Here is a 16,946-nt window from a genome sequence, read left to right as displayed (position 1 = left end):
ACAGGATGACACCACCCTTATGGCAGAAAGTGAAGATGAACTAAAGAGCCTCTTGATGAAAGTGAAAGAGGAGAGTGAAAAGGCTGGCTTAAAACTCAACATTCAGAAAACTAAGGTCACGGCATGCGGTCCCGTCACTTCATGGAAAATAGATGGGGAAACAGTGGCTTACTTCATCTTTATGGGCTCCAAAATCACTGCAGATGGTGATCACAGCCATGAAATTAAAAGATGCTTGCTTCTTGGAAGGAAAGTTATGATCAACCTAGACAGCATATTAAAAAGCAGAGACATTACTTTGCCAACAAAGATCCGTCTAGTCAAGGCTATGGTTTTTCCAGTAGTCATTTATGGATGTGAGAGTTGGACTGTAAAGAAAGCTGAATGCCAAAGAATTGATGCTTTTGAACTGTGATGTTGGAGAAGACTCTTGAGAGTCCCTTGGACTGCAAGGACATCCAACCAGTCTATCCTAAAGGAACTCAGTCCTGGGTGTTCATTGGAAGGACTGATGCTGAAGCTGAAACTCCAACACTTTGGCCACGTGATGTGCAGAGTGAGTCATTGGAAAAGACCCTGATGCTGGGAAAGATTGAGGGCAGGAGGAGAAGGGGACAACAGAGGATAGGATGGTTGGATGGCATCACCAATGCAATGGACATGGGTTTGGGTGGACTCTGGGAGTTGGTGATGGACAGGGAGGCCTGGTATGCTGTGGTTTATGGGGTCACAAAGAGTCAGACATGACTGAGCAACTAAACTGAAACTGAAGCCCTTTTAGGGTTTTTGGCTGGGGCTCTGTAACAAAAAATTAAGAGAAAAGCAAACATGTTTGTTAACATGTACGTTTCATATATACTTATGTGAAATACAGGCAGCAGTAACTCAAAAACATGGCTAGAGCCGAGATTTACAGATTATCTTAAAAAACAATATATTTTTAGAGTAGCAACAAGACATAGGAAAAGAGTTCTAGCTTCAAGGGTGGCAGATTGTGGGACGATAAATACATTAGAAGCTAAGGAAAGATACTAGCTACTCAGTAAATGTTTTGTCAGTCCTCTAGTGCTGTTTTGGGGCTGATAAGTGTCAATAGTTGTTGGTGATTAATATCTGCACAAATTTATGTTCTGCTTTCAGGAAACTAGGGAGAGGGCAGAGAATTTTTCTTGGATCTTCTTCCTCTCAGTTGCCTTCAGCTCAAAATAATCCTTATGCCAAAGGGGAAGATTTTGGGTGGCATATTCTGATATCCCTCTGCAGGTTTTACTGTTAAGTTCTTTTGCTTTGCAATGACCTTTTATGTTCTAACATGGAAATGTGAAGTAAGGCATTGTCAGAAAGGAGTTAGGAATGTTGTTCTCATGAGCTTACTTATCATAGGAAAATATGGATTTATAAATGAAGAATTTACAATAGACACCAAAAAAGTTGGCAGAGGAATCTGGTTTAACAACATGGTGTGGTGCTACATACCTGTCAGAACACCAGGCAGTGTGTCATGTTGTTTTGTGGAAAATGTATATATATAACAATTTCAAGTGAAAAAATTGAAGACAACAGAGTGAAAGCACATAAAACAATGTAACGAAAAATAACTTAGTGAAAGATTTGAGCTTATTTTCAGTTGTGTAAAATATTCCGTTTTTTTTTTCTTTACAGTTGCTCAAATTTATATTTATATAGGAGGAAGTTCCTCTTTGGGCTATAGTGCTAATCCCAGTTCTTCCTGAGCAAGGTCGTTAAGCAACCTCACTTTATTATTTTCTTTCAGGTTAATACTTAGAATATCAGCATATTCCTTTATTTACAGTTGCTCAAATTTATATTTATATAGGAGGAAGTTCCTCTTTGGTCTATAGTGTTAATCCCAGTTCTTCCTGAGCAAGGTCGTTAAGCAATCTCATTTTATTATTTTCTTTCAGGTTAATACTTAGGATATCAGCATATTCCTTTAAACATAAGGAAGAAAACTTTTAAAGTCAGTGGACCAAAACACAGGCCCTGCCTTCCGCATGTCACCAAGGGTGGAGCCCCCAAACTCGTCAGAGAAGAGGGAAGTGAAAAGATGTTAAATACCAAGTCCAGCTCACCTGGTCAACTTGGACATTTGGCTTCTGTCAACATGAAGGCTCTCCTTATTGTGGGGCTTCTCCTCCTTTCTGTTGCTGTCCAGGGCAAGAAATTTCAGAGGTGTGAGCTTGCCAGAACTCTGAAGAAACTTGGATTGGATGGCTATCGAGGAGTCAGCCTGGCAAACTGTAAGTTAACTATTCTTCCTCCTTCCAAATAGTTAGCCAGGTGTGGAACAGATATTAATAGAGGATGAATAATAAGGGATATTGTATGAATGGACTTTTCTTATTTCTTGGCGGGTTTGTACATTTACAATGGTTAAAACACCAATGGTTCCTTTAGAATCAGATGTACTGGGTAAAGGATTGAAGTACAGGAGGGTTAAATTCTATACAATTAGAAGCATGCCAGGTACTGCTATACTCCTCTAGAGCCACTAAATTTGCCAGCTGGCATATGGAAGCGGTCTATAAAATATATTTCAGCACCTGGGATATGTCTGTCAAGCCCTTGGTGTTTGACTCTAGCCATTTCCAGTTTGGAACTTGAGCTCTGCAAGCCTGAGTAAGGCAGTAATTTTCTCATTTTTAGTCCCCCTACCATGACACTGGGCAAAGTTTTTATACATTTCATTGAACTCTTAAAACAGGGACAGAAGGAACCTATTTCCCCTCAATCAGTATCTATATAAGGATCCCTGAAATGCAGCCTGAAAGACATTTTATTATTCTACATCCAGTTGATTAATTATTTTTAATTTTCATCCACAAAATTAAAGATATGTCCTAAGGAAAAGTGACTGTATTTTAGTCCATATTTGTCAATGTCATTACTGTATTTTTCAGACTGAATTCAGACATTTCCCCTCCATAACTATTTATGAATGAATGAGTGGATAGATGGATGGATGTCTTTCCTATTCTATAACTCTTTTCAGGACTCTAATTTGATATCCAAATTCAACTTTAGGTGTCGTAAGAATTTTTTTTTCCTCTCAAAAACTCCTTATTTTTCCAGGTAAAAGTATTTTTCCATTAGCGTAAGCAGATACTGCTAATTCGGAGAAGGCAGTGGCACCCCACTCCAGTACTCTTGCCTGGAAAATCCCATGGGCGGAGCTTGGTGGGCTGCAGTCCATGGGGTTGCTAAGAGTCAGACATGACTGAGCGACTTCACTTTCACTTTTCACTTTCATGCATTGGAGAAGGAAATGGCAACCCACTCCAGTGTTCTTGCCTGGAGAATCCCAGAGACGGGGGAGCCTGATGGGCTGCCGTCTATAGGGTTGCACAGAGTCGGACATGACTGAAGCGACTTAGCAGCAGCAGCAGCAGCATACTACTAATTGGGCTTCCCAGGTGGTGCAGTGTAAAGAATCCAACTGCTGATGCAGGAGACACAAGAGACATAGATTTAAGACCTGAGTTGAGAAGATCCCCTGGAAGAGGGCATGGCCACCCACTCCAGTATTCTTGTGTGGGAAAATCCCGTGGACAGAAGAGCCTGGCAGGCTACAGTCCATGGCGTTGCATAGAGTCGGACATGACTAAAGCGACTTACTTCACACATATGCAGCTAATGACTGAATCCACTCAACTCTGCTGATTTTTCTATTCTAGGCTGAAATTTACGTGAGCGATGGGACCAGGGGAAGGGTAATAGCAATGAAGGAAACATCTATTTTAATATCTTTTAAAATATGTTAGTTGTTTTATTAGTATTAACAAATGTTTTGCTAACAAAAGAATTCTCTTAAGGGCCCTTTAATACAAAAGTGTTAAAATATTTTACAAGTAAGATACATCTTTATACTTATAAAACAAGTTGTTAGTAAAGTAGAATTAAAAAGAACTAATTATGCTGTTAAGTATAAGTTATGTCTGTTTATTACTGTTTTTTACTAATTTTTTTTCAGGGGTGTGTTTGGCCAGATGGGAAAGCAATTACAACACACGTGCTACAAACTACAATCGTGGAGACAAAAGCACTGATTATGGGATATTTCAAATCAATAGCCGCTGGTGGTGCAATGATGGCAAAACCCCAAAAGCAGTTAACGCCTGTCGTATACCCTGCAGCGGTAAGACAAGATAATGTGGAGTCATGGCACAGGACTCACCTGGTTATACTTGTTGGGTTATCCAAAAAGTTCGTTCAGGTTTTTCTGTAAACATCTTATGGGAAAACTGGAATGATCCTTTAGGTCAAGAGTCAATAGAAATAAAAAGGTCTTGAAGGGCTCATCAGGGACCTTGAAAAATTCCATATTAACTTCCTAAAACTCCTTATTTTGCTCTTCATAATTCCTCAAGTAAAAAATTAAAGAGCTGGTATCATAAAAGATCTGGAGTGACCTATCACTTCATCATAACTGGACATGTTGATGCTTTGTAGAGAACAATGCCATTCCTCCTACTTTCCTTGTTTGTAGAGGTTTAGGGGTAATTTGGTTATAGGGGTTTTTCATTTTTTTTAATCTACACTCCTTTATTGGAAAATGAAAGGATTAGTGGTTAACCAAAGAAGAGAAATATGTGTGGTTTTTTTAAAATATAATTTTTGCTTTTTATTATGAAATGTTTTAATATATGGAAAATTAGAAACATTAGCATAATAAACATCAGTATGCTCATCGTGTACTTTTACAGTTATTTACATTTTATCATATTTACTTCTTTTATGTATATGGGTTTTTTTTTGCTGAGTGACTTTAAACTGATTTAGAAACATTATGACATTTCATTTCTAAATTCTTTGGTTTGCATCTCCAAAAAATACGGTGCCTTTATAAGCATAATCATTCTAACAAGCTAATTTAAGATTTGTTTAATTGGGATGAAATAAATAATCTATTGAGTTCCTTTTAGAGATAACATATGAATCTTTAGTGCATAAAATATTGAAAAAATATTGAAAAACTGATAGTTATATTTTTAAATATTCAAAATCCTATAGTCTTTAGAATATTATTTTGTATCCAGTTAATTTATTTTAAAAAATATTTTTAAATAATACTTTAAAAATAAAAAATAATATATTTTTTATTTTTTAATAAAGTCTTTACTGAATTTTTGAATATCACTTTTGTTGAATTTGTTAAAATATTGCTTCTATTGTTTCTTATGTTCTGGTTTTTTGGCCATGTGAAGTCTCAGTTGCCAACAGGCAGGATCTTCATTGTGCCAGGCAGGCTTCTCTCCAGTTGGGATGTGCAGGCTTAGCTGCCCTGCAGCATTTGGCATCTTCCTTCCCCCACCAGGGATTGAACCAGCATCCCCTGCACTGGAAGGTGCACTCTTAATCACTGGGCCACCAGGGAGTCCCTCGGTCTATCTCTCAGGGTTAAGCACTTAGGCTGTTTCCATTTTCTCCTTTTATATAAACTGCTATGAAACATTTTGTATACACATCTTTGGGTACATACCATGATTTCTTTAGGATAAATTTCCATTAGGAGAATTGCTAAGTAAAAAACTCCTAGACTGTTTCTGCTTGTTTGTTTTGTTTTTACACTGCCTAGTAAAAAGAAACCCTTGTATCACATTAGTTAATAGCTCCTGAACATCCACTGACTTTGGTAAATGAGAAGCAGAATGTTTTATTTCATACCAAATGGGATGGAATGAAGAAAGAGTTTTCCTCCAAAATTCATACAGATATAAGGACTCTTAAAAAATAATATTAGTTGTTCTTTCCTCAGTATAAGAGAATAAAGCTGACTGAACCTAAACTTAAAATGAAATTTCTATGAAGATTGTTTTCATTTCTCACCACTTCTTTTTCAGCTTTGCTGAAAGATGACATCACTCAAGCTGTAGCATGTGCAAAGAGGGTTGTCAGAGATCCACAAGGCATTAAAGCATGGTATGTTTTTTTCCCCCTTCCAGTTTTATTGAGATGTAATTGACATAGAGCACGGTAAAAGTTTAGGGTGTATAGCATAATGATTTGATTTATATGCATCATGAAATGATTATCACAATAAGTTTAGTAAGCATCCTTTATCTCATATAGATACAAAATTAGAGAAAGAGAAGAAAAAAAATTTTGTGTGGAATGAAAAGTCTTATTAAAGTTTAATCTCAGCATCCTTTGTATATGTATAACATATATCAATGTTAATTATATTTATCATGTTGTATATTGTACTGTTGTTGTTTAGTTGCTAAGTTGCATCCAACTCTTTAACGACTCCATGGACTGTTGCCTACCAAGCTCCTCTGTCCATGGGATTTCCCAGGCAACAATACTGGAGTAGGTTGTCATTTACTCCTCCAGAGGGTCTTCCCCACCCAGGGATTGAACCCGCATCTCCTGCATTGCAGGCGGATTCTTTACCACTGAGCCACCAGCATAGGCCTGTGGTACACTGCATCCCTACTGTTATAACTACAAGTCTATAGTACCTTCCACTGCCTTTGTCCAGTTCCTTACCTCTCACCCCACCTACAAGCCCCACACCAGGTAACCACAAATCTGACCACTTTCCTATGAGGTTGTTTGTATGTTTGTGTTTTAAGTATAATGGACCTACAACAGGTGTAGATTAGTCTTTAGGATAAGACTAATCTTATGAGTCTTTAGTTTCTGTTAAGAGCACGGTATGTATTAAACATTAAAGAAGAGGGCTGATTTATCCTGCTGATGTGAGAGAAGTGAGAGAATATTCCAAAGACTACAGTATGCTACTGAGAATTGAAAATTGCAGCTTTAGATTTATGCTAAACAGTGTATTACATAGAAACCATCTATTTTACCTGATTCAGAATCTTTTACTCTTTTACTACTCAGTTTATTTTAGGGAATTTCTAGAGGTTTTGAATTCTCTACACAATACCTTGAAACTATTTTTGGATTTAAGTAAATGTGGAATGCACTTTGCAGTGCTGTTGGGGACTTCACAAGACTCAACATTTGTGTCCAGCATTCTGTGCTATAGTCCAGGCTTGTGGAGATGTGATGTCCCTGTATACGCATCTCCAGTTAATAAATAGCACCATTTGCATCTGTCTGTAGCTTGTATTTCATGTACTGATTAACTATTTTGTTCTCGCAAAGGATTTGAAGTATGTATAACGCAATGAAGATATGTTTCAATCTTATTATCATTTGTTTCATCTTTTTCTACAGGGTGGCATGGAGAAACAAGTGTCAAAACCGAGATCTCAGGAGTTATGTTCAGGGTTGCAGATTGTAACTGTGGAGTTTTCGTCTTCAGCTCATTTTGTCTCTTTTTCATATTAAGGAAGTAATCGTTGAGTAAAAGATTATACTATCACTCTTTCAAACAAATAATGTTTTTACCGAAGCAGGAGCATATGGTCTTTCTTCTAAGAGGCTGACGTTTACCTCACGTGTTTATTGTTTGATATTGGGCCTACAACATTTTTCAGCTTGCTAACAGAACTAATGCTGGTGAATATTTGTCTAAAATCTTCATTATCAAATGTATCTCTGATACATTTAGTTCTTCAAAGAGATAACCCAGACTTAATCTTGAATGATATAAGTACTCCCTAATATTCAACAAAATATAACAAAAGAATATCTCTAAGCAAATTGATCTTAGGCAAAGCCCCACCTGTGTAGGCATGTGAACTCTCATCTGTTCAGTCAAAAAAAGCAGAACGTCAAATGGCCAAAAATGGAAACAGCCCAAATCAATGAATTTTGTTTTCATAACTGTGACATTTGGTTTAAATGTTTTCATAGAAATGTTGCATGAACACAGAATTTTAAAAATAAACTTACAATTTATACATCAACCTATTTTAGCCTTTGCAAAGAACTCATTTATGCATCTTGCTGATCCTGAAGGAATATAAAGAAGGATTAGATGAGCTGTTGATTTTCCTTAGTTTTATTAGCTTAAATTCATCCATTATGACTAAATTCAGAGGCAGATAAGTTTGTAAGCATTGAATTAATTGCTATTAAACCGATGTGAATTTATGCATGTTGTAAAAGAAAAACATTTTCATTAAAAGCTTTGCAATTCATACCTTGTCTTCCTTTGTTTAGAGCCATTTAATGTCTCTGAAGAAATACATATGTGTATATTTGGGAAATAATGATCTGACAATTAGTATTTCCTACATCCTCACCTGTACTGAAACAGGTGGATACTGCTAGAGAAATCCGTAAGCATGCTGATTCTCAATGTTTTAAATTTTTAATCTGTTTTGGCTGTGCCACACAGCTTCTGGGACCTTAGTTTCCCACTTCAGTTCAGTTCAGTCACTCAGTCGTGTCTGACTCTTTGCGACCCCATGAACCGCAGCACTCCAGGCCTCCCTGTCCATCACCAACTCCGGGAGTTTACTCAAACTCATGTCCATCAAGTCGGTGATGCCATCCAGCCATCTCATCCTCTATCGTCCCCTTCTCCTCCTGCCCCTAATCCCTCCCAGCATCAGGGTCTTTTCCAATGAGTCAATTCTTCATATGAGGTAGCCAAAATATTGGAGTTTCAGCCTTAGCATCAGTCCTTCCAATGAACACCCAGGACTGATCTCCTTTAGGATGGACTGGTTGGATCTCCTTGCAGTCCAAGGAACTCTCAAGAGTCTTCTCGAACTCCCAAGAGGGCTTGAATTCTTACTCTTAACAGTGAAAGCAAGGAGTCCTAACCATGGAACCACCAAGGAATTCCCCTCACTTTACTTTCATAAACATAAATCTCAAATGGGCCCTCAAGTCAGCCTAATCATCTTAGTCACTTCTCTTCAATCCTTCTGTATTGGTGTCCCCACTCTCCAAAATGACTGTCACTATTTACTTCTCCAATCTTTTCAAACTCCCAGTAAACATGCCCAACCACTGGTATTTGACATGTGTTCTCAGTAGATGACCTGGCCTCATATTACAAAGACAGAACAGAAGCAACTCATACAAAATTTTCCTCTGCTGGCCATCAAAACAGAATTCACATCTTTCCCTGGGCCCACCTTCCCTTCCTTCCCCTTTATTACTAGGATGCAGGGCCTCTGCTCCAGCCAGTGGCAGTGTCTCCACATGCAGTCCATCACCATACTGCCCTGGTAACCTGGCTTATTCTATAGAACTCTCCGGGGGCTCTACAGAACCCTCCAACTACAACATCATTCTCTGCTCCCTTTCCAGTAACACTTCTGGAGTGAGATATCTATGTTAACCCACTCCATGCTCTCACCTCCCTTTGTCTTTTCATCTCTTCTTAATCTGACTGCTGTCCTCACTCAGCTGAAAACGGCTCAAACATGACTCCTCCCAGGATGCACTGGGGCCAGTTCTAGTGATCACCTGATTTCTGTTCAATCTACTTGATCTCTCAGCAGCATTTGACAGAGTGAACCACTTGCTACTTCTGAAAACTTTTTCTTCCTCAGCTCTCCTCCTTTATATTGTGTCATTGATGGCTCCTTCTCAGTCCTTCTTGGCTGACTGTTTCTCTGCTGATTGATTTTTTAAGTGTTGGAGTGTCCCAGGACTCAAACCTGTAACCATTTGATAGACATGTTTTAATTATTCTTTTAGATGAAGTATAACTTTCAAAAGAATAGAGTTTTTCCCACTTTTTAAAGAGATTGAAATAATCTAAATCTTTCCCCCAATTTGTAAGTACAGTACAGCCTTTTATGTTTTCGGAACAGTTTGAGAAACTGGTGCCCATGGCTCCGAATCCTTCAGTGTGTAATTTCTATAGAACCTCGAAACATCATCCATATCAGGAGATAAACACTGACAAAATTAGGACCACCTAGTCATCAGATCTATACAATTTCATCAAGTATCCCACAAATTCTAATTAAAAGGTCTAATTCAGAATCACATTATATTTGGTTGTTACATTTTTCAGTTTCCTTCAATCTAGGTAACTTCTTCATGTTTCCATGACTTTTATGATTTTAACCCATTTGAAGACCTCAACCACCTATGGTGTAAAATGCCTAAGGTTTTTCTGATGTTCCCTGGAGTAGATCAGGTTATGCATCTCTGGCAGGGATGCCACGGACGTGATATTGTCCTCTTCTCATTGTGTCCTTTCAGCTGACATGCAGTTTTGAAATGTTCTGTTACGGGTGATGTTCACATTGATCGTTTGATTAAGGTGATGTCTGTAAGTCACCTCCACTGTGAGGTATTTGGGAGAGGATGAGATACTTTGAGAAATTTTCTTCCTCATCAAAATGTCAATTTTTGCATGCACTTATTATATCAGTATGGACCCCTAGCTTCCTACTTGATTCTAATTATAATGAGTCATAATCCATTGCTATCATTTATTTTTATGTTCTCATTGTCCCTGATTTTTCTCCTTTCAGAGAGACTCTGCAAGCTAGCTTCTGCGTCATCTTGACATGACCTCATCATTCTTTGGGTACATTTTTGTTTTCTGGCACAAGCTGTCCTAATGCTCACCTTGTTCTTTTTCTGCTTCAGCCTAGAATCAGCTATTTCTCCAAAAGCTCTTAGCCCTCACAGTGGATAATAGTATTTAAAAAAACAATTCTGGGCAGTAGAGTGGAACTGTTCCCATGTCCCATCAAAGGACAGAGCTAGAGGATGTACGTATTTACCTAACATTTATCTACTCAAATTGAATTCATAGAATACCTCCAATTCCAATCCCATACCACAAGGTTAATGGTAGGGTTTTTTTTTTTTTCTTATGTTGATAACTTCCTTGTTATACAGTCAGAAAGCAGGTACCCATTTTCCTAAACATTCTTAAAATGTGTCCTGAGCACATGCACATATTTGATCAGTTTGCCTGTATGTAACCAGTCTCCCAACACTGCCACACAATGGAATAGATGGTCTCCACTCAGGCTTTGATACCCCTCAGGCAGTCAGCTCTTCTTCCACATCGGGACATCTTTACTGCATTTCATCTCTGACATACCATGCTGGGACACTGTTTTTACAGCAAGGAGGGAAGAAAGTTTTTCCTCTTGTTTTATGCCCACATTCCCAATACCTAGAACAGTGCCTGTAACATGATATATGGTCAATAAAAACCAGCTGCTTGAATGAATCTCCCTGAGGATTTAGTATATTCCCCCACGCTGGGCATTCTGAGAGTTTTTTACTCTCCAATCTCACATAATTCTAGTACAGCAGCTTCTGTGGCTCCAAGGGTCAGGTCTCAAATCTATGTGACCAGTCCCCTGGAGGACAGCAGAGGGGCCCAACTCAGGTGCCTCCTCAGATTTCAAGATTCTGGGGCCATTTTGATATGAATCAACAGGAAAGAATGTGGGTTTATTCATAACAGGATATCCAGAGGTGTACAAAGAATGAGTCAAGGTAGGGGAGAGAGGCTTGAAGAGTAAGAGCTCAGATGCAGAGATAGGATATATCTAAGAAGCACCAGGTGATGCATAACAATGGCTGACTGAAGAAACAACCAGAGATTAGCAAAAGTTGGCCTAAGAGAGAAAGCAATTCTTGTTGGAGATTTTGCTGTGTTTTTGATAAATGTCATGTCTTACTTATACCTGTTATTTTAATACAATCAAGTTACCAAACCAAATTTTCACCCTTATTCAGAGGACAAAGTAAAAATCAATATGAAAGTTTCATCATTTTTAAAAGAAGTTCAATTCCAATGTTGCTTACCTTCACATCAGGATATTATTTGAAACACAGTGATATTCCAGATTAAAACTGGGCTTTCATGTGGCACTAATTATAACTGAGCCCTGAGCATATTTCTTCCATTTGTATTTAGCAGACTTACTTTAAAAAAAAATTTTTTTTAAGTTGTTAAGGGGCATCCCGGAGAGGGCACTGGCACCCCACTCCAGTACTCTTGCCTGGAAAATCCATGGACGGAGGAGCCTGGTAGGCTGCAGTCCATGGGGTCGCGAAGAGTCAGACACGACTGCGCGACTTCACTTTCACTTTTCACTTTCATGCATCGGAGAAGGAAATGGCAACCACTCCAGTGTTCTTGCCTGGAGAATCCCAGGGGACGGCGGAGCCTGTTGGGCTGCCATCTATGGGGTTGCACAGAGTCAGACACAACTGAAGCGACTTAGCAGGAGCAGCAGCAAGGGGCATCCCAGGTGGCGCTACTGCTTAAGAAACTGTCTGCCAGTGCAGGAGATGTAAGAGATGCGGGGTCAATCCCTGGATTGGGAAGATCCCCTGGAGGAGAACATGGCAACCCACTCCAGTATTCTTACCCAGAGAACCTCATGGATAGAGAAGCCTGGCAGGCTACAGTCCATAGTGTCGCACAGAGTCAGACATGACTGAAGCGACTTAGCAGGCACAAAGGGAATTATGAAAAGTTATAGTCATGAGTACCCACTCCAGTGTTCTTGCCTGGAGAATCCCAGGGACGGGGGAGCCTGGTGGGCTGCCGTCTATGGGGTCGCACAGAGTTGGACACGACTGAAGCGACTTAGCAGCAGCAGCAGCATAGTCATGAGTTACTAATTATCATTCATAGATAAAATATTTTTTATTTAAATACATGTTTATTATACAAATTAATTTTAAATCATTTAAAATTTTTACGAGGTTATAAATTCTCAATGTTTACAGTCAATACTTCTACAAGATTTTTTTGTAACTCCCCATTTTTCCCTCTTCACATGCAGCTGTTTTCTACTTTTTTAGCTTAATGTTAGGAATTCTAGGCAGCAGGCACCACAACTACTGAACGCCGCAGCTGTAACCACTGAAGCCCACAGGCCCTAGAGCCCATGCTCTCCAACAAGAGAAGCCACCGAAATGAGAAGCCTGAGCACAACTAGAGTGTAGTCCCCGCTTGCTGCAACCAGAGAAAGCCCCTGCGCAGCTCCAAGACCCAGCGCAGCCAATAAAGAAATTTAATTAAATTTAAAAACGAATCCTAGGAAGTTCCTGGTGGCCTACCTGTTAGGTCGGTACTTTCAGTGCCATTGCCTGGATTCAATCCCTGGTCTGGAAACTGAGGTCTCAGAAGCTATGAGATATGACACGACTTCTTCAGTCGTGTCCGACTCTGTGCGACCCCATAGACGGCAGCCCACCAGGCTCCCCGGTCCCTGGATTCTCCAGGCAAGAACACTGGAGTGGGTTGCCATTTCCTTCTCCAATGCGTGAAAGTGAAGTCGCTCAGTTGTGTCCGACTCTTAGCGACCCCATGGACTGCAGCCCACCAGGCTCCTCCGTCCATGGGATTTTCCAAGCAAGAGTACCATTGGAGTGGGGTGCCATTGCCTTCTCCCCTGAGACGGCTAGTTGAACGCAAAGAAAAGTGGTGAGTAGACGAGATTTCATGAACATAATTTCAGAACTGTAATGCTTTGGCGATGGCAATATATCACCTCCAACAGCCAGTTTTTCTGTCATTGCGAAGCCAAGTGGTCTGGGCCGGCGACATGTTGACTGGAAATTCCCGGCTTCCTCTGACACTGGCAACAGGGATTGGTCCGGCGACACCCCACCGCAACGGCCCTGAGCGTGCGCAGTGTAAGAAAGCTCTTCGCGCCTGCGCACAACGTCGCCGCTGCCGCCCACTCCAGATCCGACCTCGCCGAGAGCGGAGCTGAATGGGCTTCCGGGACGCCGTCAGCGGCGAGGAGTTGGCGCTTCCTAGGCGACCGGAGTCCCGCTGACTCGTCCTCCTTCGACTAGAAACCCTCCTCCTGGGCCCGCGCGGGAGGAGTGGGGTCTCTGAGGGAGCGGCGAGCCCGCCGGCCCCGGTCTCTTTCCCTGGCGGCGGCGGCTTCTACCGTAAGACAATATGTTCAAGAGAATGGCCGAATTTGGGCCTGACTCCGGCGGGAGAGTGAAGGTCAGTGCGCGGCCGGTGCCTCCCCTCACGGAATATCTTTCTCGTCCCGGCTCTTTCTAGCGCGGCCTGGGGAGGGTCAGCTTGTTCCCTCTCGCTCCTTCTTGCCTCAGGCTGAAACCGGGGTTTTTAGGAGGACGGCGACTCAGAGCCCCAAAGGGAAAATCGTGGTTTCATTGGGCCCCAACTTCAGGTGTAACCCCCTTCCTTCCATCCCAGCCAAAATAAACTGACATAATCCTTGGTGCCTGGGGGAGAGATGGACGTCGTCGCCAAGGAAGAAGCCACTTGGAGGGCTGGCAGATCCTGGCTTGGTGTTCATCTGCTGCCAACCCAGTTCACCTGTAAATCGGGGTCGGGGGGCACCCATCTATTGTGGGATAACAACAGCCGATTCCGTGCTAAGGAAGCACGTGGGTGAATGCTTTACCGGATTCTCTCAGCCCCTATTGCAGCCTTAAAAAGCAATGTTACTCCCAGTATTTACAAGTGTGATAACGATAGAGCTGGCGGATAGAAAAGTTCCGAAGACTTCCCCAAGTTAGTAGTGTTCATAAAGCTTCAAGGCTACGGCCAGGATACTAATTAATCAAGCAAAGAAGATGCCTGGCACATAGGCAACATTAAGTACGTTAGTTTCTTAGTTGGTAATTAAAGTTATAATCGAGCTTAACATGATGTTTGACACCGTGACAAATTTCCCTCCCAAGTTAATGTGTTACCTGGCACATTAACTTTTTATGTCATGACTGGCTGGTTCCTGATATAACATTGGTTTTTACCCCCTTCAGATTTTTATTTACCACAGAAAGAAAGATTTTTTCAAAAAGAAACCACCCAATTTTTGCACCAATCTAGTTGCTCTAGGTTTTAAGAGTCCTTCTCCATATCATATTGTTCATATAAATTTATGCTGTATATGCAGTTGTCATACACAGTGCTTTAATGTTTCTTATAATGTGAGAGCTCTTTGAAAGTTTCAAAAGCTACTGAAATTAAATGGAAGGGGAAAGAGATGGCCAGGTAAAATTTATAGTAGCAGGAGTTTCATAAACATATTTTCTCTCTGCTTTGGGGCCAGATTTTGGAATGATAAGAAAGTACTACAGAAAGGAGGATTATAAAAAGATTGAAAAATACTAATAAAAAATAAGGGAAAAAAGAGAAAACAGAAAAGAGGATTATAAGATTAGCTTTCAGAGAACTTACAGAGCTTTCTCAATTTGTAATCATGTTAGGTTCTAAAAGTCTTTTTAAGTCCAAAATGAAGTGAGGAGATTAGACTTGTAGTCCTCAAATGCTTTTCCACCAAAAATGGATGTGAGTTAGTCATTTAAAACTTAAAATTAGGGACTTGTTTCTTCTCCTTGCTGATTATTACCTGATCTTGTAAGCACCTTTTTCCAATTTAGATAAATTTCATCCTAGTAGAAAGTCCACTGGCAAATGAAAGCCCTTTAAATATTTTAAGAACTCTACAAGTTCCTGTCAGCACTGGCGCTGTGGAATCTGTTACCTACTCACCTTGTCAGTGTTCCTTTGTGTTTATTCGTTCAGTCCTTAAAGGTGAGGCCCTATCTTTGTGTGCCCCAAAAGTGCACTTGCTGTGAGTTTTTTTTAATTCCCATACAAACTGCTTGCCTTCTGAATTAATTTTAGGCTAATAGGTATTGAATTTATTTGAGGATTACCTAGTCACAATGATGTTTTTCTCTTTATGACCAACCTACTGTATAGCAGGTGCCACTTTTGCAGCCTGGATAGGAGGGGAATTTGGGGGAGAATGGATACATGTGTATGTATGGCTGAGTCCCTTTGCTGTTCACCTGAAACTATCACAACATTGTTAATCGGCTATACAATACAGAATAACAAGTTTGAAAAAAAAAACGAAAGAAAAAGGTTTTCTATTTGTTCAGCGCTCTTCCTCTTCTTATTACTTCTTGATTACATTGGCCCAACACTTTTCACATATGATATATCTTGGTCTTGACCTTCAGGTACATTCCTACTATTCAACAGTTAGTCTCAAATTCATGTGCAACATTCAGCATTTTCTCCTGAAATTTTTTTCTCTTTCCTTTTCATCAGAATCTGCCTTTATAGTTCTAAGATGTGCGCAGAAACATGTACATGTATCACAGAACTGTGCACAAATGTAGCAAACATGCCATCAGTCAAGTGTTTATCAAGCTTGAGTCCTCCAAGTGCCTCTGCCATTATCTGAATTCAAATGTAATATTTAACTTGTTTGTTTAAATCTGATTTTTAAAGTCCCTTCCTAAGCATTATTGTTCTTGAAATTGTGATTTGAATTGCTAGTTGTAGTTTTGGTTTTTCTAATATAGATTAAGCACAAGTAATAAAAAGAAAATGCTTCCCTTATTCTACCAAAAAATTCTCTTCCAAACTGCCTTTAATTTTTGTACTGTGCTTTGGAAAACCCTGCTGTAAGCTGATTAATAAGGACATTACCATCAGGTGATGACAATCAAAGATAGTGACTATTAATTGCTGGTTGTTCTTTAAAGTTTGTAAATAAAGAACCTTTTCTGTTTCTTTATTTTAAAAAAAAAGCAAAAATAGAAACTCTCAAAGTAATATGAATTGAATAGATGTTTTCAAAGTGGGAACATTGTAATTACTGTGATGTTTAGTTCAGTTCAGTTCAGTCACTCAGTCCTGTCTGACTCTTTGAGACCCCGTGAATTACAGCACACCAGGCCTCCCTGTCCATCACCAACTCCCGGAGTTCACTCAGACTCAAGTCCATGGAGTCCGTGATGCCATCCAGCCATCCATCCTCTGTTGTCCCCTTCTCCTCCTGCCCCCAATCCCTCCCAGCATCAAAGTCTTTTCCAATGAGTCAACTCTTCGAATGAGGTGGCCAAAGTACTGGAGTTTCAGCTTTAGCATCATTCCTTCCAAAGAAATCCCAGGGCTGATCTTCAGAATGGACTGGTTGGATCTCTTTGCAGTCCAAGGGACTCTGAAGAGTCTTCTCCAACACCACAGTTCAAAAGCATCAATTCTTCGGTGCTCAGCTTTCTTCACAGTCCAACTCTCACATCCATACATGACCACAGGAAAAACCATAGCCTTG

The 16,946-nt window shown here is 40.1% G+C and overlaps 2 protein-coding genes and 1 long non-coding RNA gene across 3 annotated transcripts in view; 2 read left to right on the top strand and 1 right to left on the bottom strand.

The window, feature by feature from the left end:
• LOC104989757 overlaps positions 1 to 13,099 on the bottom strand; it is a 45,255-nt gene extending 32,156 nt beyond the window's left edge. The window contains exons 1-2 of the long non-coding RNA XR_825413.1: positions 12,943 to 13,099; positions 2,094 to 2,168 (exon numbers count right to left, since the gene is read on the bottom strand). This is a non-coding gene — a long non-coding RNA (uncharacterized LOC104989757). The remainder of the gene's footprint in view (positions 1 to 2,093; positions 2,169 to 12,942) is intronic.
• Positions 1,803 to 8,077, top strand: LOC104989756 (lysozyme C, milk isozyme). The gene is made up of 4 exons (XM_010841546.1): positions 1,803 to 2,261; positions 3,992 to 4,156; positions 5,862 to 5,940; positions 7,207 to 8,077. The coding sequence occupies exons 1-4, from the start codon at positions 2,069 to 2,071 to the stop codon at positions 7,271 to 7,273; spliced, it is 504 nt and encodes a 167-aa protein (XP_010839848.1). The 5' UTR covers positions 1,803 to 2,068; the 3' UTR covers positions 7,274 to 8,077.
• A 429-nt stretch (positions 13,100 to 13,528) lies between the features above and the next one.
• YEATS4 (YEATS domain containing 4) overlaps positions 13,529 to 16,946 on the top strand; it is a 24,618-nt gene continuing 21,200 nt past the window's right edge. Inside the window, exon 1 of the mRNA XM_010841545.1 lies at positions 13,529 to 13,846. Within this exon, the coding sequence (XP_010839847.1) occupies positions 13,796 to 13,846 (51 nt within the window). The 5' untranslated portion in view covers positions 13,529 to 13,795. The remainder of the gene's footprint in view (positions 13,847 to 16,946) is intronic.

Source organism: Bison bison, unplaced genomic scaffold (assembly GCF_000754665.1).
Source record: "Bison bison bison isolate TAMUID 2011002044 unplaced genomic scaffold, Bison_UMD1.0 scf7180017864163, whole genome shotgun sequence".
Lineage (NCBI taxonomy): Eukaryota > Metazoa > Chordata > Mammalia > Artiodactyla > Bovidae > Bison > Bison bison.
This window is presented reverse-complemented; position numbering and strand designations above follow the sequence as displayed.

Coding starts and splice junctions, on each gene's coding strand:
- LOC104989756 (XM_010841546.1), top strand. CDS start 2,069: ATGTTAAATACCAAGTCCAGCTCACCTGGTCAACTTGGACATTTGGCT. Junction 2,262..3,991: donor AGGAGTCAGCCTGGCAAACT/GTAAGTTAACTA, acceptor ATTTTTTTTCAG/GGGTGTGTTTGGCCAGATGG. Junction 4,157..5,861: donor CTGTCGTATACCCTGCAGCG/GTAAGACAAGAT, acceptor CTTCTTTTTCAG/CTTTGCTGAAAGATGACATC.